Raw genomic sequence first — 25,666 nt, forward strand, 5'->3', positions numbered from 1 at the left:
AATGCTCTGAGAAGAGAAGTTATAAGTTTTAGTCTCAATGAAATATCTTTCGGAGTTTGGTGGCTGTCACTTGTAAGGAGGAGATTCCTCTTGAACTAATTAAAGGCCACTTCTTAAGAAGTACTTTGTACTGTGTACGCGTATTCCATATGTGCGATAATGCTCTGTGTACTTTGTCACTTCTGTGGCGTTTTGAGAAAAATAGTTGACTTTTGTTTAATGTAACTAAAATCTTTGAACTCAACATTCAGAGTTAGCTAACGAGTGTAATGTTTTAATTAATTTCAACATGAACACACGTGAGAACGTACGATTGTTGTTGGCTGATCTGTCTGAAAGTGAAAAAGATTATGCGCTGACTTAGTCGACCGTGAGGAGATGAAGGCCTTGAGGATGCGGACCAATCTATGCACACAAAGGAATCAACAATAGTGTTAGAGTGAGAATTAAGAAGTAATCCTTGATACATAGGTATTCCGACGTTTAATTAGAATAATATTTTGACGAGAAAAATGGAATAATTAAAGATGAACAGTAGAATAATAGTCGGGATATGTGCATAGGAATTAGCGAATCTGGCCCATGAAGATGACTCCTTTTTATACCGTCTCTCATAATCCCGTAATAATGAGACGATAGAGAATGTCTGATGTCAAAATATATCAAATAAAGAAAGAGGTACGACTACCTTCAAAGGAAGATTCCATTATGTGCATATGTTAGGATAGCGAAATATTTTTTGAGGGGCAACAATTATTTTCTAATAAGTTGTTACGATTCTCTGACACTGTTATCTCCTGGAGGAAATACAACTGACCCTAGGGCCGACCGACTGCATACTGGAAGACTTACACGAAGGAAGTTAAGAGCTAATTAAGTCCCGAAGGCCTGATCAATTATGGGGTCGACCAATGGTATACTGAGAGATTTACCTTTGAAGAGTAGGAGCTAAGTCTTGAAGGTCCGATTAGCTCTGGGGCCGACTTGCTATATGCTGAAAGTTATGCCCAGAAGAAGTGAGGAACTGTGTCTATAGATCTGGTCGTCTATAGATCTAACCGACTGGGAGATTTGCGCAAAAGAAGTAAGGAACTTAGTCTCGAAGGCCCAACTAGCTTTGAGACCGACTAGTTGTATACTAAGAGATTTGTTCTTGAAGAGTAAAGAACTAAATTTCGAAGGTTCAACTGACTCTCAAGCCAACTGACTATATGATAAGAGTCACGCCCAAGAGAATGAGGAACTAAGTCTGTAGATTCGACCAACTTTTAGACTAGACAGATTTATTTTGGGAGTTGTGCCCAAAAAAAATAGTTCGCTCAACCACATATCCCTTAATTTTGATCACCACCTCATCTTAATTTCAACCCTAACTTTGGGAACCTAGCTATCTTATTCATAGCAGCTATTAAGTAGATGCATGACTTCAATCAGCAAGAGCACATTGTTAATTAGTATATATGTTTATTGTAGATAAGTGATGAACATGGAAAGGAAAACAATATTATGGAATGCCCCTTTTATATATATATATATATAAAATTGTAGATGAATGTAATGTAAGGATATGTACTTACAAGGTAGCGGATATTTCAATTCTTTGGAGGTGCTTTTAGGAAAATTGAGGCAAAGGAATTTTCGATGAGAAATGATATAAAAATATATAATTAATTTGCATCGTCGTCTTTCCCCCGCTGGTTGACTTGCTGCGAAGATGGATCCCCTCAGCCTGTTCCTGTCCATTGGATTGAATCAGAGGACGGCGGAGAACGCCCTCGTCAACCGAAAGGTGACCGCCAGCCTCACCGCCGTGATCAAGGAGGTCATTTCTTCTTGATTATCACCTTCTTGTTCTGTTTCGTACGTGAAGTTGTTTAATCGCGGTTGTTCGAATTTTTATGCCATATTTTGTCTGTCGGGAAGTTTGTAATCTTTCAAAAAACTTACTGATTTTGTGCCTTTCATTGCAGGCCGGCGTTGATGGATGCAGCAAGACAATCGGAAACCTTCTTTACGTGGTATTTCTTCTCTTGTTCATTCTGGGAAGTGTTTGAGCAGCTAAATAGGGTTTTCTGTATGCGATTGTATTTTGGATTGTTTTGTTGCGCGAGATAGGTTGCGACGAAGTGCCCAGCTAACGCACTAATTCACCGGCCTATGCTGGTTCGGTATATAGTTTCATCAAAGGTACTGCTCCTTGGCTCTGTTGCACGCAACTAAATCTCTAGTGTGAATTATGGGCTGTAAGGCTGCATATCCTTAGTTGATTTTTTTTTTTCATATGTTCATGGTAAACAAGTATTCATATGATAGAATGATCTTATTTTTTTATTTTTCTTGCAGATTAAAAACCAGGCCCAGCTAGATGCAGCTTTAGCATTTCTAAACAGTATTGAACCTGAAACTTTCAAGTTGAATGAATTTGAAGAAGCTTGTGGTGTAGGTACTAGTGTTATTACTTTAAATGACGTTTGACCTGAAATTCTTTTATAACTTTTACAGTGAATTTCTACATCTACATAGCAATTTTCTCTTTTCCTTCTTTGCATTGTAGTTTGGAAGAGAGTTTTACTATCAAATTTCCAGAAACATTAAATCAAAATCTATCTTGACTTTAGTATCCTTTGAGGAATATTACTATCGGTGATATATTACTTGATTTTTCTTATGATACTTTACCATTAATGATGTATTGTTTTGCTAAATATAACATGAATCAATAATGTTTTGTTGGTTACTATCATGGATTCCTTTTCACTGTTTATTTCTATTGGGTGTATTTCTGTCAGTCAACGTCTTCAAAATTAATTACTAATTGTCACCTCCTAATTTCTTTCAAAGGTTTAAATATGTTTACCTTGCTAGATTTCTTGATTTTATTCTCTTACAATTTCTTAAATTAAATGATTGCACTATAACCTGACTAATACAAGTCTCAATTGTTATGACTGCTCATGTTCTCATGCAAATTATGATCTGAGAAGTCAATCACAGTATGTTTTTCTTATCAGACACTACAATTTTACATGCTCAACAACTCTTTTTCTTATGGATTAAAGGTTGATGAAGGAAACACTTGAATTGAGTTAAACCGATATTCAATTATCTGTTTGACTTGATGTAAACTTAAAACAGTTGGAAGAGTATTTAGTCCTTTTAGATGTATTTGTTATTTTGGCACACTAAATATTCTTATACTGACTGAAAAGCTAGAGTTAGAAACACAATTAAATTCCAGATGCTTTATTTTTTTGTAAGACCAGTCAACATATGCGTATTGACTGACAAGTTATGAAGTTGAAAGAGTAGTTAGACTTTTCATCTCTTTTAGTTTTTTTTTCACAATCAAAATATCCATAATTCCAAGCAATCAATATTTTTATGTGGTTGTCCAACCTTAATTAGTTTACTCAGAATATATAGCAAAAGATCATTGTAGCCAACATGTTGTAGTAGTTTATAGTATTTCCATCACTTAAAGTTTCTTGAGGTAATCTTTGCGCATAATGTATATTTTTTCTGTTATATCTTTATAAAAGAGCATCTTTCTGGGTTTAGCTTGTGGATTATAACTTTTTGGTGGAAGTAGAATTTTCACTTTCTAACTATCCCCCCAATGAAGGGGAGCATTGGTGCAACGGTAAAGTTGTTGCCATGTGACCAAAAGGTTACGAGTTCGAATCCTGGAAACAACCTCTTGCAAAAAGAAGGGTAAAACTGCGTACAATGGATCCTTCCTCGGGATTCCGCATGGCGGGAGTTTCGTGCACCGGACTGCCCTAACTATCCCCCCAATCTTACTGTGTGAATGAATGCAGGAGTGGATATTTGGAATGAAGAGATTGAGTCATCAGTTAATGCTGTCGTTGAAGAAAATATGAATTCGATATTGGAACAACGTCATCGTATCAATGGTTTGTTCTTTTTTCCATCTTAGTTTTTCCCCCTTCCAGTTATTACCTTGTACAATTATTTTTATAATTTAAAAAGATATAAAACTTTCTGAACAGAAAAGGTATAAAAGTTGATCTAAACAAGTCAACTCATGATTGCCATAAAATCCTTTCTTATGAATTGCTGATTCTTTTCATTGTGCATCTCTAGTAATGTGATTTAGCCTGCCATGTTAGTGAGCGCCAATATCCACTTAATGTGTGCTGACTCTGTATGCATTATCATAGAAAATTATCTTTCCATAGGATTACTAGGCGTGCCTATTCATTTATATACATGTATATTTTCATTTCCATTTCATGAAATTTGTTGTTTTTCTTTTTGAAAACTTTCTCCTCAAATTGTTACCATGTACATTTGTGATTTTGTGTTTGATTGCTTCTTGTTCAAAACCAGTCGGCAATCTATGTGGTCAAGTCAGAAAACATCACCTGTGGGCCGATGCCAGAATTGTGAAGGTAAGTAATAGAATGCACAGGTCCTTAGCAAATTTTATTTTAATCATTAATGTCATTATATTTTTTTTCTTAGTTCTTTTTGATAAATCAACAGGAATTGATTGATCAGAAGCTTCGAGTGATTCTTGGTGAGAAGACAGCTGAAGATGATAAGGAACCTCTAAAAAAAAAGGAACAGCCTGTGAAAGTTGAGGTAAGAATGCTATTGGCTGCTTAAAAAGAAGCATATTGTGGTCCTTGGATGATTTTTGTAGCTTTGTTCATATACTTCTAGGAAAAAGCAAGTGATGCAATTGCATGTGTTCCAAGTGTGGAGGAGGAAGTGAATCCATTCTTGATATTTCCAGAACCTGCTGAAAACTTTAAGGTAACTTCCTCAATATCTTTCTGATCAAATATCTTGAATCAATATCTAGTTGCATTTTACTCAGCTTAGCTGTTCATATCTGATCCAAATTTTAATCTGTACATGATTGTTTAACTTTTGTCTTATCATGTGCTGCACCTGTATTCTAGTCCTTTCTATTTCATTGCTAGACGAAAGGTGATAACTAGGCCCATTTTTCTAATCTGATATGGATAGATGTACTAGTCAGAAATAGTACTTTTCTTGTTCTTGTGCTATTCTGTCAGTATATTATCTAGATCCATAAATGAGTTATCTCTGTCATAAATATAAGCATTGCATCACGAGTGAAGAATTATGGCTAGAATTTATGTTTTATGACTTTTTTTCTGATCATAATGAGAATTTTCCTTTCTTATTTTAGTAGACAACTACCAACAGTACTTTATGAGGAAGTTGAAAGATCTGCTCGAGCTTTGACTTCTTTCTTCCACATTTTGCTTCACTGGTGGCATGATAAGTTCTCTATGGTTGCTTTTCTGCTTTGAAATCGCAGGTTCACACAGAGATATTTTTCAGTAATGGAGACATCTGGAGAGCTTACAATACAAAGGAGAACCTGGAAAGACATCTTAAGTTTACTGGTGGGAAGGTTTTCACTCGTTTCCCTCCCGAACCTAATGGATATCTACATATTGGCCATGCTAAGGTAGAATAATTCTGCTTACTAAGGTATTGTTTGGTGTCTATTTTTATATTTATGTTTTGCATCTTCAGGCACTGTTTATTGATTTTGGTTTAGCAAAAGATAGGGGAGGGTCATGCTACTTAAGGTAAGGAATATATCTCTTCACTTTTATATAGTGTTAAACATTACTTTGCTTTTCTGCTTCTGCATTTAAAATAACAATTGTGGTCCTGATAAATTTTTAGGTATAATCTGTGTCAATTTTGTGTGCCTCTTGTTTGTCTTCCTTGAAATGAAAATTTGGTTTGTAAATTAAACACTGATTATTTGTATGTGGTGGTCGAACAAATTCTAGTCTGGATTAGAATAGTAGCTACATATTATTTTCTGTTTGATGTAGATATCATATGTGTATATATCCCTAATTCATCATAGTAGTTTGGCTTGCTGTTGTGCCCTCTAGGTTCGATGATACAAATCCTGAAGCTGAAAAGAAAGAGTACATGGATCATAACCAAGAAATAATACAATGGATGGGTTGGCAGCCTTTCAAAGTTGGTATCTAGTTTCTTTTATTATAATTTTCTACATTATCAAACTGGTATTTGTTTTATCAGGTTACCCACACGAGTGACTACTTTCAAGAATTGTATGATCTAGCAGTGGAATTGATACGCAGAGGCCTGGCATATGCTGATCATCAAGTATGTTTTATATTTGTTTGCAATTCTGTTTGGGGATATCATCAATATGCTTGCAAAGTATATTAACATTGTTACTGAAGAAATTATAATATTTCTCATTACTAGATTGTGAGGAGTGAGATAAACATGTATGAAAATAACTGCTAGTTTTACTTTATTTTTCTCTCCAGACCCCAGAAGAAGTAAAGGAGTACAGAGAGAAGAAAATGAACAGCCCATGGAGGGATAGACCTATTGCAGAATCATTGAAGTTATTTAAAGACATGAAAAGAGGTTTGATCGAAGAGGGAAAAGCTACACTCAGACTGAAGCAAGATATGCAGAGTCATAATAAGAATATGTATGATTTGATAGCGTATCGTATTAAGGTGAGATATTTGCTCTCAAACACAATTGATACTTTTAGACTTAATAATACTTACTTTGTATTCCACAAACTCTGTACAGTTTGTTCACCATCCTCAAGTCGGCGACAAGTGGTGTATATATCCTAGTTATGACTATTCTCACTGCATAGTGGATTCACTGGAAAATGTTACACATTCAGTAAGTGTTCCTTCCACAATCTATTCAAGCTTTACCATCACAGGGTATATTGGATTTGTAATTAGTAAATCATAATGGATTGCCATTGATTAATCTGTCTGCTACGCTTAAGCATTCCATATACCTTTTAATACTGACATTTGTGCAGTGGACTATTATTGCTTTCATGATCATATGAAGTTCTATTTGGTTGGGTTTATGTCTTTGAATGTCCTATGTCGCACCAATGATACGTGATGCTCACTGAATGTAAGAACATTAATGAAGATCTTTTATCAATTATCCTTTTCAAATTTAGTTGATATCTTGAGGGGAATCTGACCTTGATGCCCTCCACTACTGAAACAAGATAAGACAATATAGAAATTAAAAGGCAATAGAGAAATTAAAAGAGTAACCATTGACTTGGTAGCACATGAACATTATATGGTCCAAATAGTGAAGTAGCATCTATCAGGCTACCTTATTCTATGTCCTATTAGTGACAAACCCTTTTCTCTAATGTCTTGCTACATTGTTATATGAAATGTTTGCTGTTTTGTAGCTTTGTTCGCTTGAGTTTGGCATCCGCCGTCCTTCATACTACTGGTTACTTGTTGCTTTAGGCCTTTACCAACCATATGTATGGGAGTACTCACGTTTAAATGTTACAAATACTGTCATGTCTAAGCGGAAGGTCCGTTGTTTTTCTGTCCTCGGTTATTAGCACAATTTACTTATGTTATTATCTATTAATGAATCATCCTATTGCAGTTAAAGCGACTGGTAACAGAAAAGTGGGTTGATGGATGGGATGATCCCCGTCTAATGACATTAGCTGGGTTGCGACGACGAGGAGTCTCTTCAACAGCAATCAACTCTTTTATCAGAGGAACTGGAATTACTAGAAGGTTTAACTCGAGTTTCATCTACTAAACTTTCTGTCATTTGCAGCTTCAATTATGCTGTAGGCCTTGTGTCTGACCTTCTAACAAGGCAACTATTAGTGGATTTCATTCAGGACAGTCATCAGTAACTGCACAATTTTTATGATAATGTTGTACTCTCAGTGGAATATGCATGATAATCAACTTAAAATTTAGTGTTTTAATGGCTTGGCAAATCTTAGTAGTTACTCTCTAAATATTACTATACAGTGATAATAGTATGATTCGAGTTGATCGCCTTGAATACCACATTAGAGAAGAGCTCAACAAAACTGCACCTAGAACTCTGGTGGTTTTACATCCTCTAAAGGTATTCCAATTCCATTGTGAGAGTCTTTCTTGTCGTATATTATATCATTAATCCTTGATTTTGGAATCTTTACTGCAGGTGATGATCACAAATCTCCATCCTGATTCAGTTATAGATCTTGATGCAAAGATGTGGCCTGATGCTCCATCAAATGATTCTTCTTCATATTACAAGGTATACCATTAGTCAAAATGGATGCTAACCATGAAATTCATAATTGTTTCCAATCTTTCCCTCTGCATAATGTGGACACTCTCACTACAGGTTCCGTTTACAAATGTCATTTATATAGAGCAATCAGATTTTCGTCTTGAGGATTCAAAAGATTTCTATGGCCTCGCACCTGGAAAAACAGTTCTTCTCAGGCAAGTGTTAAAATTTAAGCTTTGCACTCAACAAAATGATACTATAAATTGATATGAAGTTTAAATTGCAGATATGCGTTCCCTATAAAGTGCACAGAAGTAATACTGGGGGATAATGGCACTGTCCTCGAGATTCATGCTGAGTATGACCCTTCAAAAAAAACAAAGCCAAAGGTTTGCAAACAACATGCTTTGGTTGTTGTCAGACTTAACAGTAATGGACTGAGTTTCTTCTTTACCCCAAATGCAGGGTGTTCTTCATTGGGTTGCTCAACCTTCCCCTGGTATTGAACCTCTCAAGGTGGAGGTCAGGTTATTTGAGAAATTATTTCTTTCAGAGGTTAGTTTCTGTTCTTCAATCGTTCCTTCTATGCTCTTTTGACAATTTTCTGCAGTAAGTTAGCCCATCCTCGTTACACATGCTCTTTAGGATCCAGCCAAGTTGGACGACTGGTTAGCAGATCTCAATCCACATTCAAAGGAGTTGATTCCTGAAGCATATGCAGTCCCTTCTCTCGCAAATGCTGTTTTGGGTGACAAGTTCCAGTTTGAGAGACTCGGTAAGTTCCAGTGTTGTTGTTGTTGTTGTTGATCATGCAAAGAATTGTCACTTCATTTTAGTTCGTTTTGAATTATTTTTCATGTTCATTTCTCAGGCTACTTTGCTGTTGATCTGAACTCTTCTTCCCCCGATAAACTGGTATTCAATAGAATCATCACCCTCCGGGATTCATATTGTAAGTTTGGAAAAAGAGTAAATCTCAGTGTGTCTTACTAAATCAGTTTATATTTCTGAAATTGATTGTGTCGTTTTCATCTTCCTGTGTAAATATGCTGGAAACGTAATGTTAAAACATGTCTGGTGTTGCATATCTTCTAGCTATTTATGTTAGATAATATAAAATAGCATAAGACTAAACATTAATTAAAAATAAAATAAATTCAAAATAGTTTTAAAAATAAAAAGTAATTATTTCATATGATTAGGAGATTATAAATCTGCGAAAGATGATAATTTTGACTATCATGATAATATTTAAAGAATTAATAAAAAAATTATTTTTGATATAATTTCCTTATCAAATGGTTGAAACTATTTTATTCAAATTATATATAAGTGAGTGACTCATGTACGATGCTCATGTATAACTGATTGTGCGGAACATCCAGAAGTGATATGGATGCTCGAGTGGGCAGTCACTCAAGGTACCCAAATCACTTTCAAATGCTCTGACTATTTAGTCGTCCATGAGTATCACATATAGGATGGGCAAGCTAAAAATTTCTTATCGGATAAAAAAAATGCAAAAGACATCATAAAGTAAGAGAAACATATGAGTGTCTCTTTTTTCAAAAAATAAAAAAAATAATTGGATGTCCCTCTCATAATTTTATTCCAAAATTATCCCTTGACTTAATATTATTGTTGCAACTATCGAATAGTTTCTATAACGTGTAGAAGTTATCTAGTAGCTATTATAACGTATTTAGAGTGAGTTTAGGATTTAAGATTTTATACTGTATAAAAACTACCTAGTAGCTACTAGCTACTATAATATATTAAAGATATTCGGTAGCTACTACAACAAATAAAGGTTATCCATTAATTGATATAATTTGTTTAATGTGGATTTAGGATATTTAAACATGATTATTATAAAATATTATTGATTAATTTAGTTAAAATTATTTAAACTAAATCCAAACAACTTGTAAATAGTGTACAAACTATTTTGATTCTAAATCTTAAACTTAAACTTTAACACATGGTAAGTTATAGAAGAAGCTTCTACACTAGTAGCGGTAATTTGAGGAGAAACGCACTTTTGATTTTTGATTTTTTTAAAAAAACAAAGGCATGCGTTTGATGATTTATAAAATCGAAGGAAGGAAGGAATTTATAAAGGAGACGGGGGCCGATATGTAAATAAACCACGTTGTCGGAATCGAAATGAATAAAGATCAAAAGCGATCCTGCTAAAGTGGATCCACGCGGGACGAGGGTTTTAAACTCCGCTCCCCGTCGTTGCGCCGCCGTTCGTGCTTCGTTCAGACAAGAAGAAGGCTTGTTTCCATCTCGGTGTCTTTGCAGCCATGCACGCCCCAGTCCTCGTTCTTAGTAATTATCTCTCCTTGCTTTTAGAAACCTGCAGATAGTAGGGGTTTCTGATCTCGTCTTTCTTTTTCTTGGCACCAGACTGGCGGTCATTTCTTTTTCAACTTATGTTTGTTTTCGAGGCGAAAGTTCTGTTTTTGGTCGGTATTTCATTTTATTTGTCTTGGAAAAGAATAGCTATTGTTCTTTTTAGTCTTCGGTCGTTCACTGGGGGTATTCGACTTGAATAGTATGGAAATTAGAGAAGAGCTGGGGTGGCTTCGACTTTCTTGTCAATTTTGGTGGTTGTGTATATGTTGTATTTCTAAATGTTTAGTTGATCCCAGCAAGATTAATGATTTGGAGGTCGCTGATATTTACTGTTTTCCCCCGTTTTGCCTGATCAAAAAAGCTTGCAGCCGTTATGTGATTCATTTGGAACAATGAAGCTTTTCTTATTTTCATAATGCTAGATTTATTTTCTGTGCCTTTGCCATTCAAGTTATCTGATAATTGCGCTTCTTGTGAGCAGAGGATTCCTTAAAACGGGAATCTGGCACTAAGGTCCATCATGCTAATATCCAAGCATCCAAGGTGAGGATATGTGCTATCTGTTATGATAGTTCTCTGTAGACAGAAACATGCTTTACTATGTATTTCATTGTCTCCAATCTTAATTTGTGCTAAAATAAGTATAGAATTTGCTTGGAAATTTTTTATCTTGCAAAAGCAATATTTATAGTTGTTTGGTTAACAAATATCAAAATAAAGATAGATGGAAGCTCTGTTTTGTTGGCCCACTCCTGGTCACTTGAATTAGTTCCTGCCTCTGTGTCAATGTAATTGAGTAGTTTCTGAGACAGACTAATATTTTTCCTTTTATCTCATCATTGTTGATACTGAATGTTAGTCGGTAATCATTTTCATTTTGTGCACAGGCTGTGGCTGACATAATCCGAACTACTTTGGGTCCTCGATCGATGCTTAAGATGCTGCTTGATGCTGCAGGAGGTCTGTTTGAAGATGTTGTTGCTGACGTAAAGTAGATACATAATTCTAATGCAAGTTATTGCTCATGTCATAATGTTAAGTGTGCTTCTCTTGTCTGACTTATGGAGCTCAAGTTATTGTGCATAATCATATCATATTGTTTAATTGTTTAGATAAATGCAAACTCATTAGGATATTATTGATATGCATCTGCTTGCAAAACTAACAAGTTAGATTTGTTAATGCATATTAGTTGGATAGCCATATTGCAGCATAATTATGTCAGTAGAGTATCTCTTCCTGTTTGTATTCACTTCCTTTTAAGTTGAGTTAGAACAAAGGGATGGTGTGAAGTCATTGATCATCGTTCGCTTTTGACACTATTTCAAATGGAATCATAGATTGTGAAATCTGAATTGTTATCAGACGATAGTAGTAACTTTAATCAACCTCCCAAAAATCTAAACTTTAGATGGAATGGGGAAATTATTAGGTTTATTCTCCTTAGGTACTCTCTGTACCTTGATATAGATTATTGTTATTGTTCTTTTTGCATATATTAAAGTTAATTGGTTTACCAATTATCACCAAAGCTCGTGCCTCTCAATAATGGATTATCACGCTTGTCCATGTGAAATTAATGGGCATAGACTATAGGCAACCCGGCTTCTACAATGTTTACATCCCTCATTTGGCCGTATTCTATTTACTATTTGATTCTCAACATCCTTCCTCGACCATTAAACTCTCAATTGACCTGTTGAAATGGTTTTGCCAGGTATCGTAGTCACCAATGATGGAAATGCTATTCTACGCGAGCTTGATCTTGCTCACCCAGCTGCTAAGGTACGAGTTATACTTTTCATTGACCTTTTTACTTTTTACATCTCTAATGTCAATGATTTGTTAATAGTGTTATAGTAAAGATTCTATCAGATCTTTCATGGCCAGCATAATCTTACTAATGATGGTTTCTGAACTGGTAGTCAATGATTGAACTGAGCCGCACACAGGATGAAGAAGTTGGTGATGGCACGACCTCTGTTATTGTTTTAGGTGTGTCTTGTGATCTTTCTTATCTTGGTATGAGTTTGTGTTATTTCTCATTATGTCTTGATGAGGCTTAACTATGGGCATCATAGAGTTACTCTGAGAATGTACAATTTGGATTCTTCCTTCTAAGCATCAGTTGAATAAGACATTATTGTGTAAATTATCTTCTACATCTTCATTTATTTATTTATTTTTTGTTGTGATTGCATTTTTTTTCAACAAAATTTTGCATTGTGTGTTTTGTCTTATGAGGCCAAATATAAGCATCTTTGGGTGTAGTACTGACTTTTCACATCATTTGCTTTAAGCTGGGGAGATGCTCCATGTTGCTGCAACTTTCATTGACAAAAACTATCATCCTACTGTTATATGTCGAGGTGATTTTTGATAAAATTTACATCTGCATAAGCCTTTTGTTTATTTAGTTTTCTCTAACAGTGTCTAGCCTCTCTTTTCAGCATATAATAAAGCTCTAGAAGATTCTATTGCTGTTCTTGACAAGCTCGCAATGGCTATTGATGTGACTGATCGTAAGTACTACACTGCATCTGATATTTTTGCATTGCATAACAAATTGATGTTTGTGACAATTGGTTGAATCATCGTCATGTTAGTCCCAACTATCAGGGTGAACCATGTAGATCTTACCTTATCCTTTCATTAATTATGTTAGCAAGAGTTTCTTTACCTATTCTATCTTTGAATCTAATAGATACAACTTTGCAACTATAAAAAAAATGTTGAACCAAGTAACACCGAACTTGGGACGACCGGTCCGGCCCCACGGAAGTTTTCCACCGACCGCCAAGGTAAATTGGGAAGCGCTCGTGGCGGGCGGCCGTAGTTAGAGATCGAACCGCGGATGTCTGGTGACAACTTTACAACTATAAAATCTATTGGTAGTCTTTAATTTAATTTGTCTGGACTTATTCTCTTATTTTATCCGGTATCAGAACTACACAAATTGCTCTTGAATAGTACTATTCTTTTATTTAACAATTCTAGTAACTACATACACACATCCATTATAGCATTCTCAGTTTGCTACACTATTTTTTGTGCATATTGTTTTCTAACTATCCTGTACTCAGGTCCATAAAGTATGCTCGGTTGTACCACTATGTTATAGAATATCCTTATAGTTTAAACAACACGCAACAGCCACACAAGATTTAAGGATCTCTTCAGTTCAACCGCTCACCTTTTATTCTATTATTGTTATCTTCATCACTATCTCCTCTTTGTTAAAGATCCAAGATATCTAAAACTCTTACATGACAATTGGTTAAACATCTCGTCTTCATTATGCTAATATATTTTCTGGCATGAAGTCTGAATGGAGTCATTCCCTTGGATGCTCTTCACAGGTGCTGCAATGCTGGACCTTGTTAAGAGTTGTATGGGACAAAATTTACTGGACAGTTTGGGGACTTAATTGCTGTGAGTATTTTTTTAAAGGTGTCGCCATTTTTTGTTTTCAATGTGTAAGTTGACCATCTGATAAAGAATTTTGCTTATACCAGATGAACAAAGAACTTTTGTCGTGAATGTCTGTTTGTTTGTAATGGACATAGATGATCAACTATTAGTTGGTATCAGTTCAAATTCAGCCTGTTATCTGTAGTATGAGATTTTAGATCATGGTTCGTAGTGTGTCATATATGCATATGACTTTATTCTACACCTAAGAATTCTAACCTTCTTTACATTTGTTTCTAGGATCTTGCTATTGATGCTACGACAACTGTTGGTGTGGACCTTGGTCAAGGTGTTCGTGAGGTTGACATCAAGAAGTATATAAAAGTCGAGAAGGTTCCTGGTGGTCAGCTAGAGGATTCAAGGGTTCTCAAGGGAGTAATGATTAATAAAGATGTAGTGGCACTGGCACCTGGGAAAATGAGGAGTAAGATATTGAACCCTCGCATTATCCTCCTTGATTGCTCTCTTGAGTACAAAAAAGGAGAAAATCAAACCAATGCTGAATTAATAAATGAAGATGACTGGTAGGAAATTAATTTGATCTTCACTCGCAACATTTTGACGAACAACTTCTTTCTGATTGTAGTGTTAAGAAATGTGTAACTGGAGAAGAGAGAAGATAAAGTCTTCATTTTGTCAGCTCAAGGCAAGCCGGGTGTTTAAAAGAGGCTAGTGTTAGGGGGTCATAGGTCTTAGGCGAATGCTGAAGAATAGTGAGTTACAAAGATGTATATTAAATAATATCAAATACAACTGATTCAAAGGAAATTAATAACTGATTTAGTAATAGGTCAAAGGAATGACGAGATATGAATTGAAGAAAAGGAGTCACTCCCATGTTATCCAGGTAGGGAAGAAAATTGTTAAATTGAAAAAAAAAAAAATTGAAGAGAAGAGATATATTACCTTTTGCAAGTGCAAGTTGTATTGCTGCATACTTACCGATACAGAAATTGTGCAAGCTGTGTTGCTTTTTTTTCCCCACTGATACAGAACTTGTGTATACTCTTATCTCTTTATTTCTCACTTCTTTGATCTCCTTTTTGCCTTCTATATTCACAGTTTAAATATCTATTTTTGATCTTCTTGTCTTAAGGTGGTGAATAGTGTGTTGGATTGTATACAAACTTTCTTCATTTTTTTTTTGTATCAAAACCATGCTGGCAGAAAACACAGTAGATGTTGAAATGGGGGAGAAAAAATGAAAATCTACTTTTAAGTTGCTGTATTGAGTATGTCTCACCTTTGATACTTCAATTGCACCAATCTATAATTACTTTGCCTTAGTTCCTCTAGATGTTTTAGGTGTGGTACCTTAATGCCTAATCATGCACCTATTGTGTACCCATCATAAGCAGCCAAAAATTACTTGTTCATATTTTATTAAGATGGCTATTATATGGATAACCAGCAATTCCTGTAGAGGTGAAATGGCTCTGCCATGAAGTTGGTTTTCCCGAGTATGCCAGTATCTAGTCAACCTGGCATGCTCACAGTCTAACAGAAATCTAGGTATATAGAGTTGTGTTCTGTCCATTACCTAAAGATAGTTTTTTTTTAGGCGGATAGTGGAGCTAATTTATTGATGAACCAATAGCATCTTTTCAATTCTCTGACCTCGATGTCTGACTGGTATCAAGAAATTATACCTTTTATTGTTGAAAGCGAAGGTCCTCCAAAAATCCAGTCATTCATCAAGATGATACCTTCTTTTCTCTGCATATGCTTATTGAAGATGAACCAGCATTTCTGCATTTGTCAGGGAAGTACTGCTGAAGATGGAAGAGGAATATATACAAAATATGTGCATGCAGTTACTAAAGTTCAAACCTGATTTAGTGATTACTGAAAAAGGGCTTAGTGATCTTGCGTGCCATTACCTCAGCAAGGCTGGAGTTAGTGCTATCCGGAGATTGAGGAAGACAGACAACAATAGAATTGCTAAGGCTTGTGGGGGTGTTGTTGTAAATAGACCAGAGGAGTTGCAAGAGTCTGATGTTGGAACTGGAGCAGGGCTGTTTGAGATCAAAAAATTTTGGTGATGAGTTTTTTGCATTTATTGTGGATTGCAAAGATCCGAAAGCTTGTACTGTGCTTCTGAGAGGTGCTAGTAAGGATCTCCTGAATGAGGTTGAAAGAAACCTGCAGGTACGGTTCGACGTCCCCACCAACTAATTTAAATTATTTATGCATCCTTCAATAATAGTAGATGTTGACAGGATGCAATGGCAGTTGCTCGAAACATTTTGAAAAACCCAAAACTTCTTCCTGGGGGAGGTGCAACTGAGTTGACAGTATCATCTGCTTTAAAACAGAAGAGTTCTTCAGTTGAAGGAATAGAAAAGGTGGCGACCTTTATTTACTTATCTAATATGTTTGCAGTTTTTTGAAGTGTACCTGCATTGACATTTGACACCAATGTTCAGTTCATTTTTGTGCCACATAGCAGCTAATTGATCCTTCTATGTGGTTCTCATTAGTGGCCCTATGAAGCTGCTGCTATAGCTTTTGAAGCAATCCCACGGACCTTAGCTCAGAATTGTGGGGTAAATGTAATTCGTACAATGACTGCTCTCCAAGGAAAGGTAAAGTTAGCCCTACTATGATCAGTTAGTTGGCCGAGTCTTACTGTGGTTTGATGGATTATGCCAGTTAGATGCATTGATCAACCATAGTCCTCAACTGAAGCGAGCAGTTTCATTTGTTTACTTTCTATGCTGCAGCATGCTAGTGTCGGAAATGAATGGGTTGGCATTGATGGAAACACTGGTGAAATTGTCAATATGAAGGAACGGAAGGTCTTGTTTATGCCTCCCCTTTCCATCCCATACTCCTGTTTTTCTTTTTCCTCTCGTTTAAGTATTCCTGTTGTCCTTTTCCTTCAGATTTGGGACTCGTACAATGTGAAGGCCCAAACGTTTAAGACAGCAATTGAAGCAGCTTGCATGCTTCTGAGGATTGATGATATTGTGAGTGGTATAAAGAAGAAGCAAGCTCCTGGGTCCGGTCCAACCCCATCTAAAACCAAGGTAGAGGAGGAAGGAGAAGCAGACAACGACCAGCTAATTCCAGAATAAACTGAATTGTTTGGTTTTTCCTCAACTTGAAAGAACTTCTGGGGCTTTAACAATCGTGTCTTGGTGCTCTGTCGCATTCACGAGATGAATTCACTTGCTAAATTTTGTTTTTTATTAGTGAAAGTAGACATTTGGTATTCTTCTTTCACCAGAAGTGTATGTGAAACAATTGTCGGTGCATTAGTTCATACTTTCGGTATTTGATGCTTCATGCTTTAACTGTCAGGAATTTTTTTTCTTTATCCACAGAATGCATGGAAAGATTCTGAGCTGACATAATATGTTTTATCATTTCTCCAGATCTAGGTCTAGCATCATACATATTTAATCCAAATTGTTTTCATGTTTTGACCGATTTCAGGAGCCATTATTGAATTTGGAAAAAAAAAAAAAACAGTGTCTTTGGCACTTCTCATCATCTATAAATGGGAGCAAATAATGAGAACGTTTATCCCAAGCGGTTACTTTATGTTCAGAGCTCGTAAATGTACTCAATAATGAGATTGATTTGATTTCCAACTACTCATGCATGTTTGAACACACGAAGATTCCGTGGGGCCGGCACTAGGGGGGCCGCTAAGGTAGCGGATCTACCTTTTTGAACACACGAAGATGATGAGAGATCGAGTTGAAGCTTAAAGTCTTCGCTTGACCAACCAAAAAGGGGACCAAAAGTAGCCCATTAAATGTTAAACGTGTAAACAGCACACACCGCTCCACAACAGCTTCCTCACCTTACATGATAAGTGAGAAAGCGAACGAAACGACTAAACATGCTAATTGCATTTATCATGAATTCAAATAGATCATGAGACCAGTCTAACTCTCAACGACTCAGGTTAGACTATTGCATCAATTTCTACCAGTTCTTTGTGTGCGAGCGTGTGTGGGGAGAATCTTGGCACAAGGGTTTGTGGCCTGCTTACTCACAGTCAACAACTGTGGCACATGATGTTCTCCACTTGCTCTGCAACAAAAACCAACTCCACTTGCTTGTGGAGGAAGAAGGAGAAAGAGGAGGACAAAGGCAGTCAGCATCCACTCGTTTCCTTGGTGTCCTTTTTGTGGACGTCTAACTTTGACTGGTGTCCTTCGTTAAGAATTTTATATGGTGTAATACTTCTTCATTGTTACAAAAGCGTCAGGCAGGGTAGCAAGGATACCCGAGTTTAGCTGATGAGGAAGTTAAACGGTGTTATGATTGATTGGATTAATACGAGAAGCGGGGCTCACCAGTGGACTCGTTAATACGTACGGCAAAGACACCGACCAATCAGAGTGAAAGGAAGGTGTAGTTTTCCCCTATCTTTACGGGACAGGAAACATGATTATATCTTATCCGAGTGGTCGAAGACAGTGGCGTACGATTAGTTGGATAAGGAGTTGTGGTCCCTGTCTTGGTGATGATGGCAGAAAGACCACAGGATGGGTGAGGGCAAAAACGTCATTTAGCCAGCAACAGAGCTTCAAAAGGAGCTGAGAGGACCGAAGTTTCTCGTGTGGAAAGACGCGAGAGCGAGAGAAGAGACAGAGAGAGAGAGAGGGCATACGTTACGGGTTGCGGCACAACGTCGTTGTAGATCGCGAGAGGTAGACAACGGCGGTGATGGCGCCGAGCGCTGGCCGAGGCCTCCTCGAGCACAAGCACTTCGATCGGCAGATGGGCTGCATGTCCGGTTTCCTCCACCTCTTCGACCGGCACCAGATCCTTGCACGGAAGCGACTCCCTCCACCGCCAATGGTGAGTATGCAAAATTTGGCTGCCGTTCGTCTCCCCTTTGTGCCGTTTTTGTGATGGTGGCTTCTGATCTCAGGTGATGGGTTCGTTCGCCTCGCCGTCGGAGATATCGGATGCATCCTCAGGCTCGATGAAGGACGGTCTTCGGTCCCCGTCGCCAGATTTTCGTTCTCCGCCACCGCGGGCGCACCGTCTCCCGCTGGTCGAGGTCATTGATAGTTCGAGGTCCTCGTTACGTTCCAGAGATACTCAGTGCCTTTCTCTCGACGGCGAGAGCAGGCACCGCGCGCGCGGGGCCTGGTCGGCGGCTGTGGTTGTCTCGCCCGGCGAACAATCTGACGCCTCAGAGGCGGCAGACGAAATCAATCGGAAACGTCGCTCTCCTAGTGTCGTAGCGCGGCTAATGGGGCTGGATGCTCTACCAGATTCTGCGGTCGACGAGGGCGGCTGTGAATCTGGCCGGCCTGAGCTCCGTCGATCCGCCTCCGAGTCTCGCGTTCCTGGACACGCAACATCCTACCGGTTCCTCGACGGGGACGTCTACCCTAAACGATCGCCGGCGGAGGCGGACCGTGTCTCCGTCGAAGAGTGGATCAGAAAGGCAAATCTCGGTGACATTCGTATTCCTGAGGCGAGGAAGTCTAAATTTCAGGCGAAGACACCTCGCCTTCCACCGCTTCAGAGGAAGAGTTCCTTTGACGCGGACGAATTCTTCCCCGAGCCGAAGAGACGCGGATTGCTCCCAATTGAACTCGAGAAACGGCATTTGATTCGAGGAATGGATGAAGCGCCGAGGGATTTGGAGACGCTGAAGCAAATACTGGAAGCTCTTCAGCTCAAGGGACTTCTCCACTCCACGCCATCTGATCACCATATCAGTGATCGCCGCGACCTCTATTCTAGGTTTTCCAATTACTCACCAATCGTCGTCATTGAACCTGTTCCCTCGCCGCCCAGGCCACCATCAGCAGAGCCTCGTCCGCAGATGGCTTCCAAATCCATCGCTGGTCGGAGGAACAACGTAGAAGAGGCAGCCATTCCTTCGCTACGGCAAAACCGAAGGGTAGAAAATGGGACGAAGGAACGGACCCCGAACTCCTCTGCCAAGCGGAGGATCTCAAGTGCGACGGATTCTGTGCAGACTCTGCTACCACGACCCCGAACCTCAGCCGCAAATCCACCTAAAACCCCTCCTCACCGATTTGCCACTGTTCCAGCATCTGGTCGACCACAAGCGAATCGGCGACAAAAACTAGAGGTAGCACCGAAGCAGAGAATAAACTCGCCGGCGCAGGGCGATACGAACGCCACCGCAGCCCCTCCCACAATGGACGTTGAGGTATCCTTAATTGGCAACATGGCCATTCTTAGTTTACAATTTTCTTTGGTCTCACGTGATTTGGCTTTGGGTGGTGATGCAGAAGTCTTGGGCGGAGGATTACTGGGCGGGACGGCAGCTGTTGAAGCGGTGTGACCAATTGCTGAGCAGCATCGCGGAGTTTACTACGGCGGCGCAGGCTGCCGTCGCGGTGGATCCAGTTGCTAATGCAGCAACGGAGCAGCAACCAAGTCCCGTCTCGGTCCTCGAGGTAGCCTCGCCGCCGCGCTCTCTGGTTACGAAGCGCGCCATCGATTTCGAAGGAAATCAGTTGCCTGGTTGCGAAGAGGAAATGGTTGCGTCAAATGATGGAGACGATCCGGCGGCGCGAGTGGAGGAGGAAGGAGAGGAAGATGTCGAGAGCAACGACGATGATTATGCGTGCGTGGCGCAGATCCTGCGATCTTCTGACAGCCCCGCCGGCGCTACCGACGTGTATGCTCGATTCGAGAAGCAGCGCAGTGCCTTCAAGTCCGTACCTCTCCACCGCCGCCTCCTCTTCGACGCGGTGGCGGAGATCCTCGACCGGAAACGCTGCGCATCGCATCCGCCCTGGGAGTTCTTCGTGCGCCCAGGCTCCCTCTCCGCCGCGAGCCAGAGTGCGGGTGCCGGCCCGATGCTGCCGGAGGTTTGGTCGGAGCTTCGGCGGGCGCGTGAGCCAGTGTTCGCCGACGACGTCAACGTCGTCACGTGCATGGCGGCTCGCAGGGACCTCGAGCGGGAGGACCACGACGGCTGGGCCCGGCCGTCCGCCGAGGTGGCGGAGGCCGCCATTCAAATCGAACGGCGGATATTCAAGGACCTCGTCGACGGCACCATATGCGACCTCGTCGACGCGTGCCCACCGCGGGAGCCCAAACCGAGCAAATCGAACGGTCGGCGTGGTTCAATCAAGACCAACAAACGGTAGTGATGGATCGCGGTACTTCTAGGCCCAGTTTAAGCTCAATTGGGGGCCAACATAGCGTTTTCTGAATGATTGCGATTAGGAAGGGGGACAAGGCACATGGTGAATGGTAGTGAGGGTTTGGCTGATAGCAGGAGAGGCGATGCGAATGGACAATATCGATCAAATTCAAGAAGGAAGAGATCCTATCGGATTCAACCTATTACTAGCAAGGTAAATCTGATCAGATCGATCAGATTTTTTTTTTCGGTTCCCAAAACAGTGACGGTTAAACCACTGATTCAAGCAAGTTCAAATTGGCGACTTTCTACTAATCCTCTCTTTTTTATTTTCATTTAGGACAAAGACAGAGACAACCACTAGCTGTTGATTTTGTGAGGTATGTTGGTGAGTGTAGTAATTTTCTGGCTCCAATCTTTTCTTCTCAGCTGTCTTTTAATAGAAGACAAAAAAAAATTAATTGTTTCTATTATAGATATATGTGCCTGAGTGAGTCTCATTGGCTCATTGCTAGCTGAAAGCCTGAAACTTAGTAAAGTGTTTAAAAAAAAAAAAACTGCCACATTAGCGGTCCCACTCTAATAGAGGGAGGTTCAATAGGAGTGGAGGTGTTAAAGGCATGATGAGATACTCATAGAAGATGAAATATTGGAGATCGACTTGTTTGATCTGGATAGAATATCATGTGCTTACCCTTTAAGCCAAACCTTGAGGCAACTTAGTGGAGAGTTAAAGCAATCATTGTATATGACTATAGGCTGACCTAACGTCATTATTTGTTATGACAAATTATTTTCCATGTGATTAAACATTCAATTAGGTACACCGGATCTGTGATTGAAAAGTCCTGTGTCAACGAAAAAATTCAAGGGAAAAAGATCCTTAAGAACTTAATATTGTCTTAACTAACGTTGAAAATATCATTTTTTGTTTTGAATCCATAGCCTATTCAACAGTAAAATTTACAGTAAGCAAGATACCAGTTAATTATGAAAATAATATAGATACTATGTAACATAATTTTTAAAATATTTTATTGAAAACCAGTTGATTATTTTTCAGAAAATATATTTTATCTGAACAGCTAGGTCACGAGGACATTTGCACAATATATATCTATTATTGCAATTTAAATGGGGAACTGTAAAAAGTATCCGAGTCATTCTCATATGTTTGTTTTTCCAGCAAAATAATTTACTTACTGAAAAAAAATAAAAATAAAAAATTACAGAGAGAATATAGATATTTTCAATGCCATTTTATGTTTTTTTTTTTTAAATAATTTTTAGTTTGTCTGACACAAGAGGAAATATTGGTTTGTAAAAAAAAATAGCCAAAGGAAAAGTCAATTGAGTAAGACTATTGAGCTAGGTAGACTAGTCATCACAACTTTCCTTACGATATATTAACATCATTCATATTATCAATAAAATATCTTATATCTCAAATTTCATAATAAAATATATTACAAATTAAATATTTATGAATCTTAATATCTCATTTTTAAATATTTCAAATTTTATAATTAAATATCTCTCTAATTAAATATTCATATGTGATTATCATTTTATTAATTTACATCTAATTTTATATTTAAATAAAATATCTTCATTGAATTTTTAAAAAATAATAAAAAAATAAAGAGCAACGCAGGTGTCCCCTGTTGTAGGCCTATCTACGTACGTGTGCTAGGCACGTGTGCGCTCACTTTTTTTTAAAATAAAAATCAATGAGTAAAATTTTTCTTCCGATGATGTCTAATATTCGTATCCCTTCTAATAATGGAAATTTAGAATTTGAAGATATTTAAAAAATATATCATCTTCAAATATCCCCATTACAGATGATTTTAGACACAAATAAACCACTTAGAATTATTAGACCCACTCAAACTGTTCAATATTAGCTCCACACTTGAATCCATTAAAACCTTGAAAAGTCAACTTAAGTTGGTTAATCAACTTTGCCCACTTGACTTACCGATTGATTTTGACAGGACTGCTCAACTTATTTATTTTTATAATTTAAATGTTTAAATTTTACACGATTAATTTTGAAAGTAAATAAGTCCAATAAACGGCTTTTACTAAATAAATTTAAAATATAATTTATGTCAATTTCAATTTTTGTTTATTTGTTCATATAAATATTTTCTACAATTTATCAAAAGGTCACCTAACTTTATGAATTGATCAAAAAGATATAAGAATTATCAAGGGCACACTAATTTAGTCTTTCCATTCTACCCTCTACCAACCATATGCAACCTTAACATCTAATCTCTCCCTTCTCTCTCCCGTCTTTCTCTTCACTCATGGAAAGCAAATCTTTTTGCTTCTTTCTTTTACCAATTGATTTATTCAACTTTTTTTTTTTCAAAACAATACCATTATATAAAAGTGAAAATAATAATGAATGAGATATTTAAATTCTTTGTAACTTAGAAAATCATATGAATTGAAATAGTTATATATCATCGGAGTTTTCTATGTCAATTAGTAAATTTTGACCAAAACTCACTAATTAACTTAGAAAGCTCCGATCACATCAATTTCATGACATGTGGATTCTTGGTATTACAAAAAATTTAAATATACTATCTATTGTTTATTTATGATTTTATGGAGATATTAAAGAATTAGCTGAAATCCCATCAGACATCACGTGGAATTTCAGTTGATTTCAGTTAAAATTAATTAATTGACTTAGAGAGTTCAGATTATACTCATTTAAAATCTTATGACTTTCTAATGTTATAAGGAGTCCAAATATGCTCTCATTATATATTTTAGCTTTTCCATAAATATTAAAATATTACTAAAAGAATCAATTAAAATTTCAGATTGATCTCAAAAAGTCGAAATAAATAATAAAAGATATATTTAAACTCCTTACCATTTTAAAAATCTATATGATCTAAAATTAATACAATTAAAACTCTATCAATTAATGAAGTTCAATCAAAATCAATTAAAATCTCACATTAAATCTGATATGAATTAATATCAAGTCTAACAGACCTTATTCGAGTTCATCATCATCTCTTCCCACGCCGCTGTTTCACTACACTCCCTGGTGATCCTCTCTTCCATCATCATCTCCGCCATGCTAGGACTTATCAATTACGAGGCGGTGATCTATCTGTGGCACGTCGACAAGGTTGACTTCTGCATTTGCGTAGGCGCATATTCGGGAGTTGCCTTCGGTAGCGTTGAAATTGGATTAGTCATCGCGGTATCTCTCTAGTCAAAACACGTGCTCAAACAACCTGTTGCAGGGTAAGTACTCAAATCTTGATTCATCAGTCCATATACTCTGTTCGACTACTCCAGGTTTCAATCTCCGTGATGAGGGTTTTGCTCTTCGTTGCGAGGCCAAGGACTACTGTGCTCGGCAGCATCCCCAACTCGATGGCATATCGAAGAGTCGATCAGTATCCTGCGACACAAAGTGTTCTTGGAGTCCTCATCCTTGGCATCGATACTCCAATATACTTTGCCAATGCAAGCTACTTGAGAGAAAGGTTGGTTTTGCATCGATCATTTAGTACTTTGATGAAATTACAAATACAAAGCATCATCAACAAACTGGTATTCTTTGATTGATAGGATATCGAGGTGGATTGATGAAGGGACAGAGAACCAAGGGGGAGACTTTTTTACAATAGTTGATCTGGGACTTGGGTGGTAATTAGCTCAAAAACATGAGGTGACCACAGATGATGTATAGATTGGCAATTGGTTTTGAACCAGAAATAATTAAAAACAAAATCATCAATATGAATAGTAACCAATTCGAGGAGAAAAGTTTCAAAAAGAAAAAACACGAAATGAAAATATATATCTATATAAATTGAAGCGGTGAGAAGAGAACGGGACATATGAAATAGGGGCAGGAGGGTCATTTCACATTTTGTTTTTTTTTAGGGTTTTGGTGCTTCGTAGACTAGGGTTCTGGGGGCTGGATATTTCTCCGCATTCGGCTTTCACGCACGCCGCCGCCCTCGTCACACCACCCACCGTCCGACGCCGCCTCGCCGCCGGCCTCCCCCTCACGCATGCATCGACCCTCCCTCTCTCTCCCTCTCTTCCGCGACCAGGCCACTTCCAGCGGCCGTCGGCTCTGCAGCCGCCCCATCGCCTCCAACAGCCGCCCTCGGCCGATAGCTCTGCAGCCGCCCCATCTCCTCTCTCGTCGGCAGCCTCTACAGCCCTCGCTGACCCCATCGCTAGATTTAAGCCCTAGCTGGCGGCTGTCCCCATCGCCGGACCTACGCCCTCACTGCAGGCTCCGCCCGGAACCCCCTCTCCAGCTGCTGCAGCAGCAGGCTACCATGTCAGCCCTTCCGTTCAGAGCAGACATCATCAAAAATAACAAATACGTCTAAGATGATTAAATACTCTTCCAACTGGTAAGTTTTCATCTAGTCAAACAGATAATTAAATGTCTGTTTAACTCAATTCAAGTATTTTCTTCATCAAGCTTTAATATATAAAAAAAAGATAGATGTTAAACATGTAAAATTATAGTATCTGATAAGAAAAATATAATATAATTAATCTGTCAAATCATAATGTGCATTAGAATACGAGATTTTTATAATTATAATAATTGACACTTGCATTAGTCAGGTTGTAATATAATCCTTTAAT

General features: G+C 38.1%; 3 protein-coding genes and 1 pseudogene across 4 annotated transcripts; all 4 read left to right on the forward strand.

Annotated features, from left to right (window-relative positions):
• The first annotated feature begins 1,690 nt into the window (after window positions 1-1,690).
• On the forward strand, window positions 1,691-9,113 carry LOC122017881 (glutamine--tRNA ligase-like). The gene is made up of 23 exons (XM_042575593.1): window positions 1,691-1,822; window positions 1,971-2,018; window positions 2,116-2,187; window positions 2,344-2,443; window positions 3,819-3,914; window positions 4,351-4,412; window positions 4,507-4,605; window positions 4,687-4,779; window positions 5,315-5,467; window positions 5,536-5,591; window positions 5,910-6,000; window positions 6,064-6,150; window positions 6,321-6,518; window positions 6,598-6,696; window positions 7,241-7,372; window positions 7,450-7,586; window positions 7,833-7,932; window positions 8,011-8,106; window positions 8,197-8,297; window positions 8,369-8,471; window positions 8,548-8,637; window positions 8,728-8,857; window positions 8,954-9,113. Exons 1-23 carry the CDS (start codon window positions 1,715-1,717, stop codon window positions 9,073-9,075), a joined length of 2,373 nt encoding a protein of 790 aa, XP_042431527.1. The 5' UTR covers window positions 1,691-1,714; the 3' UTR covers window positions 9,076-9,113.
• A 1,153-nt stretch (window positions 9,114-10,266) lies between these two features.
• Window positions 10,267-17,265, forward strand: LOC122013368 (annotated as a pseudogene).
• A 1,204-nt stretch (window positions 17,266-18,469) lies between these two features.
• LOC122015475 lies at window positions 18,470-21,720 on the forward strand. Of its 2 annotated transcripts, XR_006120909.1 has the most exons (4): window positions 18,470-18,732; window positions 18,806-20,068; window positions 20,151-21,227; window positions 21,354-21,720. XR_006120909.1 is itself a non-coding variant. In XM_042572382.1 (3 exons), the coding sequence occupies exons 1-3, from the start codon at window positions 18,598-18,600 to the stop codon at window positions 21,015-21,017; spliced, it is 2,265 nt and encodes a 754-aa protein (XP_042428316.1). In that variant the 5' UTR covers window positions 18,470-18,597; the 3' UTR covers window positions 21,018-21,228. The 2 variants fall into 2 exon arrangements, 1 of the variants encoding a protein (XP_042428316.1); XM_042572382.1 differs by lacking the exon at window positions 21,354-21,720 and having other exon boundaries at window positions 20,151-21,228.
• LOC122015627 (sulfate transporter 3.1-like) lies at window positions 21,114-24,728 on the forward strand. The gene is made up of 4 exons (XM_042572619.1): window positions 21,114-21,227; window positions 24,033-24,248; window positions 24,347-24,537; window positions 24,623-24,728. The coding sequence occupies exons 1-4, from the start codon at window positions 21,114-21,116 to the stop codon at window positions 24,702-24,704; spliced, it is 603 nt and encodes a 200-aa protein (XP_042428553.1). The 3' UTR covers window positions 24,705-24,728.
• Window positions 24,729-25,666: the final 938 nt, after the last annotated feature.

This window comes from Zingiber officinale, chromosome 8B, assembly GCF_018446385.1.
Source record: "Zingiber officinale cultivar Zhangliang chromosome 8B, Zo_v1.1, whole genome shotgun sequence".
Classification (NCBI taxonomy): Eukaryota; Viridiplantae; Streptophyta; class Magnoliopsida; order Zingiberales; family Zingiberaceae; genus Zingiber; species Zingiber officinale.